The sequence below is a fragment of the Phytophthora infestans genome, genomic scaffold, assembly GCF_000142945.1.
Source record: "Phytophthora infestans T30-4 supercont1.19 genomic scaffold, whole genome shotgun sequence".
Taxonomy (NCBI): domain Eukaryota; phylum Oomycota; class Peronosporomycetes; order Peronosporales; family Peronosporaceae; genus Phytophthora; species Phytophthora infestans.
The window spans coordinates 777474-798267 of record NW_003303740.1 but is presented as its reverse complement, the minus strand read 5'-3'; the positions used below and the strand labels follow the sequence as shown (position 1 = coordinate 798267).

Below are 20794 nucleotides of genomic sequence, written 5' to 3'. Positions count from 1 at the left end.
CAACTTCAGGTCGGCTCGATCTGGTTGGAGCGCTGGTAGCGCAAGCTCTTCGAGCGGTCCAGAGCCGATGGACCTCAGCTATGCTGAAGATGAAAAAGCGGAGCTTCTTGCTGCGGAGCAGCGCGCCGGCATCCGCCGATGCTTTGTGTGCAATAGCACTAAGCACTTGAGGGCCTATTGCCCTCTGCGCAAGAAGCGCGAGGCTCCGGCGAGCCAACCCTCCGGGTCATCGCCGGGAAACGGCAACTCCCAGTAGGCGCGAAGCGGCCTACTGGGGAAGAACTGAGTTCTGTTGTGCCTCGAAGAGGTAGAGGGCAACGGGGCTCAGCCCCGAAGAGAGATGAGCTCTCTTATGAGAAGAGTGTGTGCAAGCCGGGCTTGCTGGTCGTTCAAGCGAGCGTGAAGGGCTTTGCAAAGCCATGGAGAGTCTTGATTGACTCGGGAGCCTCGGGCAACTACGCCCGTCGCTCCACCCTGGAAGGGAGTCAGCTGTATGCTGAGGCACTGGAAGTGCCAACGAGAGATACGATCTCTGTCCGTCTCGCGACGGGGACACTGGTGACTGTGTCGAAGGTCTCTGTCGACCTTGGAGTGAAGTTTGAGAACTTCGATAGCGTGGAACGCTGTTTGGTCTTAGACCTGGATGCGAGGTATGACCTCATCCTTGGCATGGCATGGCTGGAACGTCATGAGCCATGGATCGACTGGAAGTCGAAAACGCTGGGTGCGTCGCACCCTGCTCCTAGTGGAGCTTTGGTGAGTCATGAACCCACCTCTGCTAGGAAGCAGAAGCGCTTTTGGCGCGAGCACGAGGTCGAGGCGGCCGTAGTGCTGGACATTGGTATGTCCGAAATTGTTAGCAACGAGGTTGCTGTTTGCCCTGAGGGCGTACGTGGTGCGGCACGTTATCCGCGGAGCGGTGCAGGTCAGGTCAATGACCAACTGCTGGGTCCTGGTGAGGACGAGCGCGGAGTGGCGCGTAATCCACTGAGTGGTATGAATCTGGTCGATGACCTACCGCTGCGTGACCCGAGGGTCGCGGTCGACTGCAAGTCGAGGCATCATGGGCGTGGCCCAGGAGATGCAGGTGAAGTGACACCTAGTTCACTGTGTGAAGGTCAAGAACCTCTTGGCTTTCAGCCGAGTGTCTTGCGAGACACTGTATCCTCTTCGAGGAGTGATGGTGCTGCTGCACCCGGTGGTGGTGACGGAGATGTCGCCACACCGCCCTCATCCGGCCGGGATCGGTCGCGGAGGGAGAGGAGAAGAAGACGCAGGGCGTCTGTGACGTCTTCGACGACGGACGATGTGTCCAACGTGACGAGCGGTGATGCTCCACGTGATTGCTGTGAACAGCTGTATACACTCGTGAACGGAGTGACGGGGGAGGTAGAAGGCGATATCAGCCTTGATACTCTGCCCGCTGCAGATGCTCTGCTAGAGCTGGACGAGATGTCCATTGCCGAGTTCGGCGAAGCCTTAAAGGCAGGCGAGCTAGCCGAGGTGGTCTTGCTGGGACCTGAGGAGGAGTTGAACTCCTCATCCGTCGTGGACGACGCGGTCCTAGAGGACACCAAGAAGGCGCTGAGCGCAAGAACTGGATCGGCGATCCTCAAAGATCCTTCGGATCCCTTCTACCCGGTGGTGAAGGAGTATGGAGACGTTGTCGCAAAAGAGCCACCGACGGGCCTGCCTCCGGATCGAGGCGTGTGTCATGAGATTGACCTGGTTCCTGGAACCAAATACTGCGTAACAAGGCAATGGCCTTTGCCGAGAGAGCAGTGTGACGTCATTGACGAATTCTTCCGTGCGAAGCACGAGGCAGGGATGGTGCGTGAGAGTAAGTCTCCGCACTCGACACCCACGTTCTGTGTCAGAAAGCCAAACGGCAAGTGGCGCATTGTTCATGCTTTTAACAAGCTAAATGCGGCCACTATCCCGGCGCAAACGCCGATTCCTCGCAAGGATGTACTGCAGAACAACATGGTAGGCTGTACGCTGTACAGCGCGCTCGATTTGGTCGATGGCTACTACCAATTGCTCATGAGAGCGAGCGACATTCCGCTGACAGCGGTGAGTACTCCGAGCGGTATGCTCTGGGAGTGGCTGGTGATGCCCCAGGGGCTGTCGAACGCACCAGCAACGTTCAATCGTCTTGTGACGCAGCTGTTTAGGCCCCACCGGGCGTACGCTCAAACGTACTTTGACGATATATTCGTCCATAGTCGTGCCGAGCACGGAAAGTCAGACGTGGATAACCACATTGACCACTTGCGAGCGGTGCTCGAGTGCATGCGCACTAATAAGTTGTATGCCAACTTGGACAAGTGCGTCTTTGGCGCGGAGGAGATACCTTTCCTCGGGTGCTTCATTGGGTAGCGTGGCTTACGGGCAGATCCTGCCAAAGTCAAGGCCTCCGTGGACTGGCCGGTTCCCAAGAACCAAAAAGACTTACGCAAGTGGCTAGGCTTAGCCAATTACTTGCACAAGTACAGTGCGAACTACGCGGAGATGGCTCGGCCATTATCAGATCTCCTTAAGAAGGACGCACCATGGTGCTGGAACGTCGAGCACGACGGAGCCTTTGAGGCTGTGAAGGAGAGCCTTCTCCAGGCTCCGATCCTTGCGCTACCGGACCCGGATAGTCCGTTTAGCGTCGTCTGTGACGCCTCCGATTTTGCAATCGGTTGTACTTTACTACAAGCAGACGCCGAAGGGCGTGAACGCGTGATCGCGTTTGAGTCTCGCCAGCTCAAAGCTGCAGAGAAGAACTATCCAGTTCATGACAAAGAGCTACTTGCAATGAAGTATGCTCTAGTCAAATTCAGGGTACACCTGCTAGGCTCTAAGCCTTTTGTGATCTTTACTGATCATGCGTCGTTACGCACTGCGACACATTCGCCTCATCTCTCTCAGAGAATGGCAAGATGGCTTTCCTTCTTTGCCGAGTATAACTTCGAAAGGAAGTACAAGCCGGGGCGGCTTAATGTAGTGGCCGATGCGCTCTCGCGCAGGCCGGACTACGAGTTAGCTCATGTCACGACAGTGACGTCGTCAGTGCCTGACTTGATACGCGGAGCGTATGCACAAGACGACATGTGCGTAGCGCTGCTTACGGGCTCTTGGGAGCGAAGAGTTTAAAAGACTCTGACAAGGAATTGTCTGGGCGCTTACGCGCGAGGCTGCATCGATACTCACTCGATGGCGGCCTGCTGTACTACAGCACCGACGCTGAGGATAACCCTCGAATCCTCTATGAGGTTCATGATACGCCCGTGGGCGGGCACTTAGGTCGGGAGAAGACCTATGGCTCGGTGAGCTCGATGTACTGGTGGCCCAAGATGTATAAGTGGGTCGGCACCTATGTACGCACGTGTGAGACGTGTCAACGGACAAAGTCCGCGCCGAGCACGGCAGCGCCATTGGCGAGTTTGCCTGCCCCCAAGGGATGCTGGCAGTCCATGAGTATGGACTTTGTGTTTGGCCTTCCCAAGGATAAGGCGGGAAACACAGGTTTAGTGGTCTTTGTAGACCGATTGAGCAAGATAGCTCATTTAGCGGCAGTGCCGGACACCATTGATGGTGAAGGTACAGCTTTGCTGTTTTTAGACCGAGTCTTTCGCCAACATGGCTTGCCTGAGGCAATTGTCTTGGATCGAGATCCGCGCTTCACCGCGAAGTTCTGGACGTCCCTCTTCAGAGTGCTCGGCACTCGTTTGGACATGTCCACAGCGGACCATCCGCAGACCGATGGTCAAACCGAACGCGTGAATCGCGTTGTGGAGGATACCCTCCGAAGCGTATGCGCTGAGGCGCCAAAACGCTGGAGCCAGATGCTCCCACTCGTTGAGTTCGCATTAAATAATGCAGTGCACGCCTCGACAGGCTACACTCCGTTCTATGTGAACGGCTTGGTTAACCCTCGCGTCCCACTGACGCCGCCACGCAGTGGCTCAGGGCTTGGTGGGGGAGGGATAGCCGAGCGGCTAGCTGATGTCAGCCCTGTTGCGGTTCGCAAGCAAGTCGATGACTTTGTCTCTTTGAGACTGAGCGTAATGCGTCAAGTACGCGACGCTATGGCTGAAAGCCAAGACACGCAAAAGGAACATGCAGATGCCAAGGGCAGAAGCAATGTTGAGAGGTTTGAGGTCGGTGACCAAGTTTTATTAAACGCTAAAAACCTACCTACTCATGCAGTGTCTGCAGTCTTCAAAACGAAGTTAAGACCTCGGTTCATAGGACCGTTCAAGGTCGTGGCCAGGAAGGGCCTAGCGTATACGCTCAACCTTCCGAAGAAGATGCGCACGCATCCGGTCTTCTATGTCGGCTTGCTTAAGCCATACCAAGACCCTGCTCAGGTGAGCGCGGAGGCGTTGGCACCAACGATGGCTGGGCCACGGACAGCTGCAGGGCAGCAGGTGGTAGAGCCACGGGAGGCTGAACGACAGCAAGTGGTGGATCCACAGATGGCTGATCAACAGCATGTGGCAGAGCCACAGGTCGCGGAGCGAAGTGCTCGAGATGCAGGAGCAAGGCAAGCTGAACGTTCAGCCGAGCAGCTGGACGCTCAAGGTCCGAGACCTGGTTGTGAGTCAACAGTGGTGGCTCTAACCTATCCACAAGGTAGATCATCTCATCGAGATCGACCGATGGCCGGTGAACGTGAACGTTCGCGTCGTGGACGCCGGCGTCGTATGGACGCAGACGCCGCTCCGGCAAGTGCTGACTCTCCCCTTGAGAGCCGAGCTGAGGCAAGGCTTCCTCCTGCTCTGCTCGATGAGCATGGTGAGCTCCACTTTCACGTGGAGCGCCTTGTGGCGTGGCGTAGACGCCAGGGTCGTACTTAGTACTTAGTGAAGTGGAGGGGTTACCCTCACTCACAGAACTCATGGGAGTTTGAGGTTATCCTCCGGCAAGATTTCCCTGACGTCGTTGACGCTTACGACCGGGCACATCATGTGCCGAAGCGCCACCATGGCGTGCGACAGCGTCGCCAGGCGCTGGGCGCCTCCCACTAGAGTGGGGAGCGATGAGGTCAGTAGTTGAGCTCAGGCTCTGACCAGTGGCTGCAGCAGCCAGCTCGTACGTATGAGCGGTGCTCGCAGCGGGAGCAGGAGGTGGAGAGACCTCGTAGTGTTAGGGACATGGTCCCGAAGGAAGCAGGTGCTTCGTGTTGTGCTGAACAAGGTTCAGGCACAAGCGTCTCGATAGACGCATAGTTGTTTTGAAACAACTTGCTCGATGAGCATGATCCAAATGTGGATGCGCTGTAACAGCGAAAGTAGTGTCCCGCACGGGGATCGAACCACTGGTCTTTGGCTTGACAGGCCGGAGCTCTACCATTGAGCTACAAGGGCGATGCCCGTACGTCAGTCCGAGAACGGACTACTCATGGTATGAGAGGGCTGCGCCCGGGTGGATTTGAGCCACCGACCTGTGGCTTTCAAAGCCAGCGCTCGACCACTGAGCTGAAAGGGCGTTGCCCTTAAGCTTGTCCATTCAAGGACAACAGTTCATGGAACGAGAGGGCTGTGCCCTGGCGGGTTCGAACCACCGACCTGTGGCTTTCAAAGCCAACGCTCGACCACTGAGCTAAAAGCGGATTGCTCTTAAGCTTGTCCAAGCGTGAACAATCGTTCATGGAACGACAGGGCTGTGCCCTGGTGGGCTCGAACCACCGACCTGTGGCTCTCAAAGCCAACGCTCAACCATTGAGCTAAAAGGGTGTTGCCCTTAAGCTTGTCCAAGCGTGAGCAATCGTTCATGGAACGAGAGGGCTGTGCACCAGTGGGTTTGAACCACCGACCTATCGCTTGTGAAGCGAGTGTTCAACCGCTGAGCTGTTGTCGACGACTCGAATGAGTCAAGAGCATTGCTCTAAGCGGTTTGCAGCTCTTGGAGTAGGCGCGGAGCGCGAGCGTAGGTCTGAGACCGCTTGAGAGCAAGATGCGCGCTGCGCTTGGAGCATTGGGCCGTAAGCCGACGACGAGAAGTTGGGCATCAACGATGCGTAGGCGTTTGTGAGCTCACGGAGCTGTACAACGCTGGTGTGAGGTGTAGTAACCTCCGCCGTCTTAACAAGACGTGACCTCGCTGAGGAGAGTTTCGAGAACGGAATGTTCTCATCTTAGTGGGGGAGAGTGTAACGGGGTTACATGGTGTGGAGCACACAGGGGTACGAAGTACCCGGAGAGTTAACAAACTCTCAGTACATAAGTTGGAGAGTTAACAAGGTCTCTCAGTACGTTGGCCGAAAGCCACACGTTATGCATTTGATTAGATTTAACTATGCTAGATAGTTAAACAGATACATTTACCCCTAGGCGGCTTGGCCGCAATAATAGTAAATAAAACACTTCTGGTTTTGAAGCATAAAAGCTAAGGTGTTAACTTTGAGCCCTGGTCTTGGGCTGTAAGTGTCCTTTGGATAAGGAACTTAGTATTAGTGACTTTTTGAGTCGAACGTCTTCCTCTGACGCTAAAGCTACGGCAGCCCCGCTGCACAATCCATGTGTAGAACTGGTCAATAACGACAAGTCTCATTCCTTGTAGCTCAGCATTAGCTTTAAACACTGACAGCAAATTACGGACGACAGCAGCGGGCCCCGACTTCATGCCAAGGGCATGTGTATCACTTGCATGTTGTTTGCTTCCACAATAGACCTGTTCGGCGTGGTTCTTGGGCACGAAGGCTACCACAGAGTGCCTTTCGCTTGTGATACTTTAGAGCAAAAAAAAGCGAGCTAGTATGGCCGTGGGGATTAGGTTTCGTGTATCTGACACTGTGACACAGAAGTTTGACCGGCTGAAGCATTCTGATTTTTCATGTTTTACCACTGGTGCGTGCAAATTGAGAATGTACCAATTTCATGTGTCGAGCCCTGGTACGACTCTAAAGTACTGCAAGCCGACAGATTTAATGACTATTGCTAAGCCTTATCTATATTCGGTATCAACTTGAAAGCGAAGACGCACGGAGCTAGCGAGTATACCGGATGCTGGGGTCATGTCTGGGGGCGCGCGCCAAGACCGCGCTGTGTGGATGTCGAAGGGCACGAGTGTGCCTGGCACTTAAACATCGCGCACAATGACGTGAGTTGGTGGCGGTGTGTGTGCCTGCCACTGGACGTCGAGAGCAAGGCAGTGTCAGGAGGCACGAGTGCGCAGGCATTGGAGTGCAAGACCAAGAGCAAGATCATTCCATGTGGCTGAATGAGCCTTTAAGAAGAGGGACAGTAGGGGGCTAGGTGCATGCGGCCTCATCTCGCCACTGCAGTGGTCGACAGTGCTGATCTCCTGATTGGCAGTGGCAGGGCTGCTGCTGCCAAGCATCGAGTGATGACTGAAGCTCAGTATTGCTGGTCAAGCTGGCAGAGTTTACAGATTTCGTATGCATAGTATACTTGGTGTGCATACATGTAGTACAGAAATCGAGTCTGCTTGTCTTGGGCTTGCTTAGCCAGAAGCAATACACTAAGCGGAAGCTTTAGGGAGTGCCAGCTACACCTGCTGTATGTCTTCTTTCAGGCCTACTACAAGGTAAACTTTGTAGTAGTCAGCTCGCAGAATGACTGACCTAGCTGGTCCCAAATACACAGGTTAAAAAATGGAGCGCAGGTACCATGGACGGCTGATATCTTGCCGCATCGCCCGGGAGAAACCATGGAGTCATCGGCGGGGTTAGGTTCAGATAGACACTAATTTCATGAAGAGAGCTGCGCTGATGCTATCCGACAGTTTACAGTGCCACGTGTTTCCTTTTGTTGAAGCCTACATGACAACATACATCCAGTCATCAGTGCTTCATGTATTCACTGGTGCGTTTCTAGATTTGTTGCACTGCCTTCGTGCTACTGTACTACAAGATGCTGTTCGAATGAAAGCTGTACATCCCAAGCCTTAAGAGAACGTACCGATAAGAAGCTAGTTATCGTCACCAAGACAATTCTTCGTTTCAAACAGACTCGGTTAGACTTAGCATTACCGGTTTTATAAGTTCTACCGTCGCTTCGCATCTTTTAAGAACCTGCAAGGTGAACTCCAACTCTTTGGCTCTCAGTTTCATGATGGCTGAGGCATTCTATTGGGCAAAACCATTCTGTTTTGCGACAGTCGCCACTTCAGTAAAAGCCACAATTCTCCAAGGAAGCGCAATACGGAATGTGAAGCCTTTGAGAAAAGAGAGTCTAAGACGTGCTCAAAGACCAGCATATCCACTCGAGACAGCTCCTCCTGAAGCCACCTCCGTTGCTACTACCACCCCGAAAATAGCTCACTTTCAAATTATATGACGCCTCTCAAGTCCTCCCACTATATGCGTTTCCTGCCTACCCAGCTCTATCTTAGCTTGGGTTGCTGAGAGACTGGAAGATCGCAAACTTAAACATGATATCCTAGCCTTCTCGTGACAACGACAGAACGGGCCTGATCAGATTAGCCGGCGACTGCTGCGGCAAAACGTTCCGCTCCGGCACATTTCTTGCGAAGCACGTTGCTGCTTAGCCCCTTGCAAATCACGCTGTGGTCCGCACCACTATCAAGCAGAATCACTACCCACGGCAGCCGACCAGCCCTGCTTCTTCAGCAGCTGGTGCCACCCCAAACGACTCAAATCAACCACGCTGATGGTCAGACGGTCAAATACTTTCGGCTCGCTGGGTTCATGCATGTTGCATACACGCTGTCGAGGGCGCGATTCATCCAAGCCGTCTACCGAAGGCCTATTCCGATTGCGCTTGCTACAGTTGGACATACGATGTCCTGGCTTCTTGCGTAAAAATACACAGATTGCGCTCTAAGCACTCGTGGCGCGACACGAATCACCCTTGGCCAACCCCCATTGGTGCAGATTCATAACCACTGTGCGACCCTGTCTACCCTCGTTCTCGGGCACGATGACTTCCAACAGCTTGGTCTCTGCTGTTGTGGCTGCGAGTGTGCTCGCTCATCCTCTGTAAAATCCAAACTTGCATCGTGGGCGGTTAAACATCATCGGTAGCCCTTTGCGCGCGATCGTGACACCAAACCCCGGGTGAATGGGACAATCTTGACTGTCTCACTGATGCCTTTTCCGTGCATAATTACCTTTCGATAACGGGTAATGTAATCGGCTAGACCACGTCTCTCACGTTGGCGGAGTCTAACAGTACTTCGCGCAGACGCTCTCGCAAATCGGCAGGTATTACTTCGCGGCGCAACGTGTCAGCGAGCTCGCTGATGTTGATACTGACTTGTTGCGTGACATACTTGTCCTTGCATATTCAAAACCATTCTAGCTAGAGCCCGACGAGTATTGATCTCGTGCAAGTAGTCGATGTCCTGGGCCTCAAAAACAGGTGCGCATGAACAAGGAACAGCCTCAAACTATCATCTAACGAGCCGCTATGATTTGGCATAGTAATACCCTCAGCTCGTTTCTCGGGTGCTAAACGGCTGCGCAACAGCGCAGTCACTTAAACCACCCCATTCGGAATATATCTTGATTCAGGCCGCTCACGGTCTAAACGGTGAATTGCTGAAACATAGAAAGGGTCAAAAGCCCAGCTCCCCAGCGCTTGGGCAATGCCGACTGATGTAGCTCGCGTCACCCACGAAAACTTCCCCGGTGTGTCAAACACAAATGTGTGTACACCGTACCAATTATGTCTGTGACCAGCTTGTGCTATCTATTATTGGGAACGGATGCCACGACTACAATCTGGTAACGCGACGTAGATGCAGCAGCGGAGGGAGTGGTAGTTGTGAAGAAAATTCGAGTTGTTAATAGTGTAACGGGGTTACATGGTGGGGAACACACAGGGGTACGAAGTACCCGGAGAGTTAACAAACTCTCAGTACATAAGTTGGAGAGTTAACAAGGTCTCTCAGTACGTTGGCTGAAAGCCACACATTATGCATTTGATTAGGTTTAACTATGCTAGATAGTTAAACAGATACATTTACCCCTAGGCGGCTTGGCCGCAATAATAGTAAATAAAACACTTCTGGTTTTGAAGCATAAAAGCTAAGGTGTTAGCTTTGAGCCCTGGTCTTGGGCTGTAAGTGTCCTTTGGATAAGGAACTTAGTATCAGTGACTCTTTGAGTCGAACGTCTTCCTCTGACGCTAAAGCTACGGCAGCCCCGCTGCAAAAAGTGTTGCGTGTGTTTGAGATGGATATTTGTAGAGAACATTATAAAAATAAAGGAGTTCTGGTTGACTGGGTTGCTACATCTATTCCTACATGCAAGTTTTGAAAACCCTTCGCATGCAGTCAAGAAATAGCCCACTTCGATGACGGTGTGCGCGCTGTCAAACGTCTTCCCATTGTAGTTTGGCCACGTAATTGAAGTCACGATGAGCGTGGTGCGCGGTAGTCGTCTCGCTGACAAGCTACGCAGAGCAAGATAAAGCTTAATAATTGACCGTTTGATCGTCTGAGACACTCGTCGCTGATGCCATCCTTACATTATTCACAAAGTCACATTAGCTAACTGCCTGTCCTGGCCCCAGTCCCAGATCCGCTCCTATCTTCACAGGCAGGTCGTCAATGTGCATTTTTCTAGTAGTAGCTACTAGCGTAACAGAAGTAACGTTGCGGTGAGCACTGCAGCGGGGCTGCCGTAGCTTTAGCGTCAGAGGAAGACGTTCGACTCAAAGAGTCACTAATACTAAGTTCCTTATCCAAAGGACACTTACAGCCCAAGACCAGGGCTCAAAGCTAACAGCTTAACTTTTATGCTTCAAAACCAGAAGTGTTTTATTTACTATTATTGCGGCCAAGCCGCCTAGGGGTAAATGTATCTCTTTAACTATCTAGCATAGTTAAACCTAATCAAATGCATAACGTGTGGCTTTCAGCCAACGTACTGAGAGACCTTGTTAACTCTCCAACTTATGTACTGAGAGTTTGTTAACTCTCCGGGTACTTCGTACCCCTGTGTGTTCCACACCATGTAACCCCGTTACACTCTCCCTCACTAAGATGAGAACATACCGTTCTCGAACTTTCCTCAGCGAGGTCACGTCTTGTCAAGACGACGGAGGTCACTAGATTTCACCTCTGCGTTCTGCAGCTCCACGAGCTCACAAACGCGTTCGCATCCTTGATGCCTGGCACTTCCACTCCGGCCCACGGCCCAACGTCTCCAGCGCGTCGCGCCGCCCCTGCCTCGTCGGTCCCAGACCCCCAACTGCGCTCCGCAACTGCTCCAAGAGCATCTTCGTCTCTTTCGGTGGCACAGTACCACCAAGAGTATCGCCGTCGCCACGGTCAACGCTCCATGAGCCGTCAACAAGAAGAGAGCAAAGCTCAAAGCCCGTCAGAGCCGCGGGCGCCGCCCAGAGGGAACGATGTTCTGTTCTCGGAACTCGAAGAGGGCGAAGTCGATTACGACGAGCCCATGGGTAGTGAGGATCACTCCAACCCAACCTCTCCGAGGTCGCACACTGGTGCCGCGTCTTCCCCAGCTTCCTCTGTGAGGTCTAGCCGCTCAACGGCGCAATCTCAAACAAGAAGAGACCTGCGGACACCGCATCCGTTCTCTGAACGTTCGAATCCGATTCGCTCGCTGCGCGATGCGCCACCGCTATCGTCGCGGTATGACGAGGAAGATCGATACGATCACAACGTCATTACGAATGACCTGGACGAGCCCAAGGCCGTCAGTTGTCCAATGAGCAGCGCTCGCAGTCGTTCCGACCTGTGGTCCGACCACTTGTTCTAACGTCACCCGTGACTACGGCTTCCAGCCGCGGAAACCTGCCGAAGCGGGCCCGCCTCGCGGCGCAGCAGCCGCTGAACACGTACACGTGTGGGCCTGCGGCCTCGACTGCTGATGAGCAAATGCAACGGCACCGGCTCCGAGAGCGATTTCTGACTCCACAAGTCACAACTCCTCAGGAGTATCAGGCGCGCCTGCAGATGCAGCTAAACCGCCAACCGGTTCCCTCTATGCGAACCATCCCGGTTGTTCTCAACCCTGGGGAATCCCAGCGTGCTTATGAAGCACAATTCCGAAGCTGGGTGGAGGGAGCTCGACGGCTCCCCTCCTACAATGCTCTTCGAGCAAGTTTCTCTGAAACTGATATTCGTCTTGAGAGACGTTTGCGCTTAGACTTCGCTAAGTCGAAAGCACGTCGACGAACACTGGGACCCCGTCCCCATCACCTCGAGGCGTCACCACCTCTTGCTCATGCTGCGAGCACCGCTCTTTCCTATGAGCCGGCTGCTCCAGCCACTGGTCGGAGCTTGAGCTCAGCCACCGACCTGTCATCCCCGCATTCTAGCGGCGGGAAGCGCTCGGCGCCTGACGACGCGGTCGTACGCCGTAGCGGCGGGGCAGTGAGTGTGCCCGATCAAAAGCGTCGACGACGTCAGGGCAGTCCTGCCGGAGGACAACCTCAAACTCCCAAGAGTTTTGTGAGTGAGGATAACCCCTCCATTTCACAAGGTACTGAGTACGACCCTGGCGCCTGCGCCTCGCCACCAGGCGTTCCACATGGAAGTGGAGCTCGCCGTGCTCGTCGAGCAGAGCAGGAGGAGGCCGAGCCTCAGCTGGACTCTCGCGTCGCGAGTCGCAGCGACGTGTTCGCGCTGGAGCAGCGTGTGGGTTTTCTGAACCAGTATCTCCATGATACGACTGACTCTCTGAGTCGCCTTGCAGATGGTCTCGATGAGACGAACCACCGCGTGGACTGGTTTGAACAACCACAGTCGGTTCAGAACCGAGTCGCGGACCTTGAGCGTCAAGTCGCTCAGCTGCAAGGTCAGATCGACTTGCTGTTGCGTCTTGTGGCCCCGCCACCTGCTGTCGCTCAGCCTGCCGTGGTTCGGCCTCCCGCTGCTGCGCAGCCTGTCGTGGCCCAGCCACCGTTGGCGCCAACGCCTCCGCGCTCACCTGAGCAATGTCCTGATACGGCTTGAGTAAGCCAACGTAGAAGACTGGATGCGTGCGCATCTTCTTCGGAAGGTTAAGCGTATACGCTAGGCCCTTCTTGGCCACGACCTTGAACGGTCCTATGAACCGTGGTCTCAATTTTGTCTTAAAGACTGCAGACACTGCATGAGTAGGTAAGTTTTTTGCATTTAATAAAACTTGGTCCCCGACCTCAAACCTTTCTTCATTGCGTCTGCCTTTGGCATCTGCATGTTCTTTTTGCATGTCTTGGCTTTCAGCCATAGCGTCGCGTACCTGACGCATTACGCTTAGTCTCAAAGAGACAAAGTCATCGACTTGCTTGCGAACCGCAACAGGGCTGGCATCAGCTAGCCGCTCGGCTATCCCTCCCCCACCAAGCCCTGAGCCACTGCGTGGCGGCGTCAGTGGGACGCGAGGGTTAACCAAGCCGTCCACATAGAACGGAGTGTAGCCTGTCGAGGCGTGCACTGCATTATTTAATGCGAACTCAACGAGTGGGAGCATCTGGCTCCAGCGTTTTGGCGCCTCAGCGCATACGCTTCGGAGGATATCCTCCACAACGCGATTCACGCGTTCTGTTTGACCATCGGTCTGCGGATGGTCCGCTGTGGACATGTCCAAACGAGTGCCAAGCACTCTGAAGAGGGACGTCCAGAACTTCGCGGTGAAGCGCGGGTCTCGATCCGAGACAATTGCCTCAGGCAAGCCATGTTGGCAAAAGACTCGGTCTAAAAACAGCAAAGCTGTACCTTCACCATCTATGGTGTCCGGCACCGCCGCTAAATGAGCCATCTTGCTCAATCGGTCTACAAAGACCACAATACCCGTGTTTCCTGCCTTGTCCTTGGGAAGGCCAAACACAAAGTCCATACTCATGGACTGCCAACATCCCTTGGGGACAGGCAAACTCGCCAATGGCGCTGCCGTGCTCGGCGCGGACTTCGTCCGTTGACACGTCTCACACGTGCGTACATAGGTGCCAACCCACTTATACATTTTGGGCCACCAGTACATCGAGCTCACCGAGCCATAGGTCTTCTCCCGACCTAAGTGCCCGCCCACGGGCGTATCATGAACCTCATAGAGGATTCGATACTTTAGATCCTCATAATGAGGAACGACTACACGAGGGTTATCCTCAGAGTCGGTGCTGTAGTACAGCAGGCCGCCATCGAGCGAGTATCGATGCAGCCTCGCGCGTAAGCGCCCAGACAATTCCTTGTCAGAGTCTTTAAACTCTTCGCTCCCCAAAGCCCGTAGCAGCGCTACGCACATGTCGTCTTGTGCATACGCTCCGCGTATCAAGTCAGGCACTGACGACGTCACCGTCGTGACATGAGCTAACTCGTAGTCCGGCCTGCGCGAGAGCGCATCGGCCACTACATTAAGCCGCCCCGGCTTGTACTTCACCTCGAAGTTATACTCGGCAAAGAAGGAAAGCCATCTTGCCATTCTCTGAGAGAGATGAGGCGACTGTGTCGCAGTGCGTAACGACGCATGATCAGTAAAGATCACAAAAGGCTTAGAGCCTAGCAGGTGTACCCTGAATTTGACTAGAGCATACTTCATTGCAAGTAGCTCTTTGTCATGAACTGGATAGTTCTTCTCTGCAGCTTTGAGCTGGCGAGACTCAAACGCGATCACGCGTTCACGCCCTTCGGCGTCTGCTTGTAGTAAAGCACAACCGATTGCAAAATCGGAGGCGTCACAGACGACGCTAAACGGACTGTCCGGGTCCGGTAGCGCAAGGATCGGAGCCTGGAGAAGGCTCTCCTTCACAGCCTCAAAGGCTCCGTCGTGCTCGACGTTCCAGCACCATGGTGCATCCTTCTTAAGGAGATCTGATAATGGCCGAGCCATCTCCGCGTAATTCGCGCTGTACTTGTGCAAGTAATTGGCTAAGCCTAGCCACTTGCGTAAGTCTTTTTGGTTCTTGGGAACCGGCCAGTCCACGGAGGCCTTAACTTTGGCAGGATCTGCCCGTAAGCCACGCTTCCCAATGAAGCACCCGAGGAAAGGTATCTCCTCCGCGCCAAAGACGCACTTGTCCAAGTTGGCATACAACTTATTAGTGCGCATGCACTCGAGCACCGCTCGCAAGTGGTCAATGTGGTTATCCACGTCTGACTTTCCGTGCTCGGCACGACTATGGACGAATATATCGTCAAAGTACGTTTGAGCGTACGCCCGGTGGGGCCTAAACAACTGCGTCACAAGACGATTGAACGTTGCTGGTGCGTTCGACAGCCCCTGGGGCATCACCAGCCACTCCCAGAGCATACCGCTCGGAGTACTCACCGCTGTCAGCGGAATGTCGCTCGCTCTCATGAGCAATTGGTAGTAGCCATCGACCAAGTCGAGCGCGCTGTACAACGTACAGCCTACCATGTTGTTCTGCAGAACATCCTTGCGAGGAATCGGCGTTTGCGCCGGGATAGTGGCCGCATTTAGCTTGTTAAAAGCATGAACAATGCGCCACTTGCCGTTCGGCTTTCTGACACAGAACGTGGGTGTCGAGTGCGGAGACTTACTCTCGCGCACCATCCCTGCCTCGTGCTTCGCACGGAAGAATGCGTCAATGACGTCACACTGCTCTCTCGGCAAAGGCCATTGCCTTGTTACGCAGAATTTGGTTCCAGGAACCAGGTCAATCTCATGACACACGCCTCGATCCGGAGGCAGACCCGTCGGTGGGTCTTTCGAGACAACATCTCCATACTCCTTCACCACTGGGTAGAAAGGGATCCGAAGGATCTTTGAGGATCGCCGATCCAGTTCTTGCGCTCAGCGCCTTCTTGGTGTCCTCTAGGACCGCGTCGTCCACGACGGATGAGGAGTTCAACTCCTCCTCAGGTCCCAGCAAGACCACCTCGGCTAGCTCGCCTGCCTTTAAGGCTTCGCCGAACTCGGCAATGGACATCTCGTCCAGCTCTAGCAGAGCATCTGCAGCGGGCAGAGTATCAAGGCTGATATCGCCTTCTACCTCCCCCGTCACTCCGTTCACGAGTGTATACAGCTGTTCACAGCAATCACGTGGAGCATCACCGCTCGTCACGTTGGACACATCGTCCGACGTCGAAGACGTCACAGACGCCCTGCGTCTTCTTCTCCTCTCCCTCCGCGACCGAGCCCGGCCGGATGAGGGCGGTGTGGCGACATCTCCGTCACCACCACCGGGTGCAGCAGCACCATCACTCCTGGAAGAGGATACAGTGTCTCGCAAGACACTCGGCTGAAAGCCAAGAGTTTCTTGACCTTCACACAGTGAACTAGGTGTCACTTCACCTGCATCTCCTGGGCCACGCCCATGATGCCTCAACTCACAGTCGACCGCGACCCTCGGGTCACGCAGCGGTAGGTCATCGACCAGATTCATACCACTCAGTGGATTACGCGCCACTCCGCGCTCGTCCTCACCAGGACTCAGCAGCTGGTCATTGACCTGACCTGCACCGCTCAGCGGATAACGTGCCGCACCACGTACGCCCTCAGGGCAAACAGCAACCTCGTTGCTAACAATTTCGGACATACCAATGTCCAGCACTACGGCCGCCTCGGCCTCGTGCTCGCGCCAAAAGCGCTTCTGCTTCCTAGCAGAGGTGGGTTCATGACTCACCAAAGCTCCACTAGGAGCAGGGTGCGACGCACCCAGCGTTTTCGACTTCCAGTCGATCCATGGCTCATGGCGTTCCAGCCATGCCATGCCAAGGATGAGGTCATACCTCGCATCCAGGTCTAAGACCAAGCAGCGTTCCACGCTATCGAAGTTCTCAAACTTCACTCCAAGGTCGACAGAGACCTTCGACACAGTCACCAGTGTCCCCGTCGCGAGACGGACAGAGATCGTATCTCTCGTTGGCACTTCCAGTGCCTCAGCATACAGCTGACTCCCTTCTAGGGTGGAGCGACGGGCGTAGTTGCCCGAGGCTCCCGAGTCAATCAAGACTCTCCATGGCTTTGCAAAGCCCTTCACGTTCGCTTGAACGACCAGCAAGCCCGGCTTGCACACACTCTTCGCGTAAGAGAGCTCAGCTCTCTTCGGGGCTGAGCCCCGTTGCCCTCTACCTCTTCGAGGTACAACAGAACTCAGTTCTTCCCCAGTAGGCCGCCCCGCGCCTACTGGGAAATGCCGTTTCCCGGCGATGACCCGGAGGGTTGGCTCGCCGGAGCCTCGCGCTTCTTGCGCAGAGGGCAATAGGCCCTCAAGTGCTTAGTGCTATTGCACACAAAGCATCGGCGGATGCCGGCGCGCTGCTCCGCAGCAAGAAGCTCCGCTTTTTCATCTTCAGCATAGCTGAGGTCCATCGGCTCTGGACCGCTCGAAGAGCTTGCGCTACTAGCGCTCCAACCAGATCGAGCCGACCTGAAGTTGTGCTCGGCATTTAATGCCACATTCACCGCCTCTTCGAAAGCGTTAGGGTGTACACGGAACACTTCCGTTCGAGCTACGCTCACACGAAGTCCCTTCATGAACACGGTCACGCTGACCAGTTCTGGAAGAGGGTCCGCCGCCATTCCGGCGATAAGAGTTCTCAACTCTTGGACATAGTCCAATAACTCCTTCTTACCCTGGCGGGTAGCAAGGAACTTCGACCGGATACGGTACGCCTGATTAGGCGGCGCGAACACGCGCGAAAGCTGTTGCTTCAGCTGATCCCAAGTGGGAAATGCAGCGTCAACAGACGTGCCGCACGTTAGTGCCCATTCGCGAGCGCGACCGCCAAGCCTGGAGATAGCCAGCGCCACGCGCTGATGCTCAGACTGGAGCAGGGCCGATCCCATGGCCATCTCGACCTCACGGGCCCAGAGAAGGAGATTCTCTCCATCCTTCCCCTCGAAGGTTTTTACGCTCACCATGAGCGGTTTCAGTCTCATAGACTCTTCACGCGTCATCGACGCCGCCGCCGTTGCGGCGCTCATCGTCTCTTGGACATGCTCCAAGAGCGCGTTCTCGTAGCGGGAGAACGATTCCAGCCTGGCAGTGACCGCCTCTGGACCTTGCGATGCAAGATGAGCCACGCCCTCCGGGCCAAGCAAGGACATAAGCTTAGTAAGCGCGTCCTGCTGTTCCGGGGGCAAATTCGCGAACACGGGGTGTTCCATCCTCGCAGAGGATATAGTCAACCGACTCAGGAGCGGGATTGACTACAAGTGCTACCAAGTGCAGCGGGGCTGCCGTAGCTTTAGCGTCAGAGGAAGACGTTCGACTCAAAGAGTCACTAATACTAAGTTCCTTATCCAAAGGACACTTACAGCCCAAGACCAGGGCTCAAAGTTAACAGCTTAACTTTTATGCTTCAAAACCAGAAGTGTTTTATTTACTATTATTGCGGCCAAGCCGCCTAGGGGTAAATGTATCTCTTTAACTATCTAGCATAGTTAAACCTAATCAAATGCATAACGTGTGGCTTTCAGCCAACGTACTGAGAGACCTTGTTAACTCTCCAACTTATGTACTGAGAGTTTGTTAACTCTCCGGGTACTTCGTACTTCTGTGTGTTCCACACCATGTAACCCCGTTACAAGCACCCACTGCGACGTTGCTTCTACCGCAACGGTATGTTGAGTGCTGAGTGATCCCTGCTGACTGCCCGCAAAGCATTGTGACAATTCTGGTACTTCTTTGTTCCACCAATTGATAGGTATTTTGGCTTTTTGTTAGCACTACCTACGTGAGCTCGATAGAAGTCTAAGTGCTCTCATTCGAAAGCTTGAGTCAGGGTCCTATTTGCTTTTTAATTTTTTTGCGCGGCGACCAGCAAGTAAATAACACCATGAACAGGAGCTCATATTTGGAAGGAATTTTGTTAATTTTCGAAGATTGTAGGTTTATTAGCGAAATGCTACAAAACTTGTACAACATACTTATTTCGATTTGGTGATCATATACCCATCCGGCGTCGATACGGCTAGGGTAACAACATAAACACCAACAATCTCCGGCTTTGTTAATAGCATAAATGCCATCAATGGAACCACAGTAATACTTCAAAGAAGTAGCACTGATTTGGTTAAGCAATCATTTATCCAACACGTAATGAATGATACATTGGTATATGAGTCATAAATTGCTTTACAACACGAGCAACTGCAGCTCTCAAATGGTATACATTTTCAGAAGACGCCACATTAAATTGCTTAGGGACACCTGCAAGCATGGCCGCCGTCCAAACGGCGTGAAAAAAGCAATATCCAATGCCAGACCAAAGACTTCAATAGAAGCTGCATTTACTCCAGTGCCGCACAGAACACCTCAAAATCGACACTAACGAAGCTCACTACCTATTTTGTCCATGTCCATCAAATAAGTGATTTAACTGCATCTCATGATATCTTAGCAAAACCTTTTTACGAAAGTGAATCCTTCAGCGTTTAATAGACTTTGGTTAGAAAATAAGACCAGCTCATTTGAAATTTGAATCAAATCGATTCCTACTATTGGTGTACGCTACATAGGCCGAATCAATCCCTATAGAGCTGTACGTACTACTACTCGTACCACTACCAGGATTACTCAGATGAGCTACTGCGCTGTAAGCCATTGTTTAAACAGCATAGTCCGATACTACTTAACGGGCGGACGTGTCGCCGACAAGAGTGTAGGATACGATTTAAATGGAGCGGCAAGACAACAACACAACACGAGAGGTGAAAATTATAGCTTGCTAAGTAGATCCCATAAAGAAACGTTAATAACTTTTGCAGCCTAAATGACGTTTTGTCATCCTGGAATCATCGCTACACTATCAAATAAAAAGCACCGCAGTCACCAATAACAACAACAAGGCGTCTTGCGACACATTATCCAAATGCTTTAATCATAGCTGGCATAGATTAGAATGTCTAAGGACCCCTTCTGAAACAGCATAAATGAGCGCCAAACGCATTAAAATGTAAAAAAATGATTTGCTTATATTTCATTGAGTTGGTATGAGATGCGATCAATCTTTAGTTACTTACAAGCTGAAATAGGTAGTACAAGCGGGTAAGTAGTGCAAGCTGCACATGTCATTACTATATTTTGCGCTGATGTGAGCTAAGTTTCATAGCGGCTCTGAAATGGCCCGTGATATCGAGCACGGCGCTAAACTACACATATTGTGTACTACCTCCGTCACACAAGACATTTAACATTTGGTTCCAATGTTGTACACATTAAAGTGTTTGAACCATTGGATTGGACAGGTTATATTTTGAAAACTACAGCTAATTGTGAATTTCAACATTCGCTTTAGGATTGGTGGAAAATGATCTAACGATACGTTAAAGTTCCACTTAGCTCGATTTTAGCTAGAATTTTCAGATTACCTTTGTGATGATTGAACGATCCGTTTAGATGCGTGGAGGAGCTTAATTTGTGATTAAGCCTTTCCAATTTTCAGATGCAAAACCAAAACTAAAAATACTCTCTGAATAAAGTGTGGCGAAGATTTTCCTGTAGCCCCCCAGAATCACCCAAATTGTGCCAATGTAATCTTCCTCCGGTGGCTCGCTAACGTAGCGCTGCAAAGACGTAGCTGTAGTGCTCGTAACGAGCGTTCGCATAAATGCTTTAGTGTGCTGGTAGCGTACGTAAACGACGCGCAATGGCACAAAAAATGATACTTCGAAGAATGTTTAATGTCTTGTAGGATTAGGGTAGTAGTTTGTATAAATGTTATTTGGAGGGCTGGTGGTTTTGGGTGGAAGATGAAGATACATGATAGCCAACGATAACAAAGAGATTGTATCAATAATCTTGACTCAAGATCATTAGATTTTTTTGAAATCAGGTAAGCATGATGCTGACCCAAACCAATGAAATTAAAAATAAACGATTTAGGCACACAGAGGTTCAACGGGTTTTATAATAGTTATCCGCCGAGCGTAGCGGAGGCGGGAAGGCCAAATCAAGTA

The 20794-nt window shown here is 52.7% G+C and overlaps 1 protein-coding gene and 1 pseudogene across 2 annotated transcripts; both read right to left on the bottom strand.

The window, feature by feature from the left end:
• Positions 1-5778: 5778 nt before the first annotated feature.
• Positions 5779-5851, bottom strand: PITG_27363 (annotated as a pseudogene). Its single transcript has one exon. The product of its transcript is annotated as a tRNA-OTHER (tRNA).
• A 2582-nt stretch (positions 5852-8433) lies between these two features.
• On the bottom strand, positions 8434-9078 carry PITG_11033 (uncharacterized protein; the record flags this gene model as incomplete). The annotated part of the gene is made up of 3 exons (XM_002901774.1): positions 8434-8549; positions 8824-8919; positions 9027-9078. 3 exons carry the CDS (start codon positions 9076-9078, stop codon positions 8434-8436), a joined length of 264 nt encoding a protein of 87 aa, XP_002901820.1.
• Positions 9079-20794: the final 11716 nt, after the last annotated feature.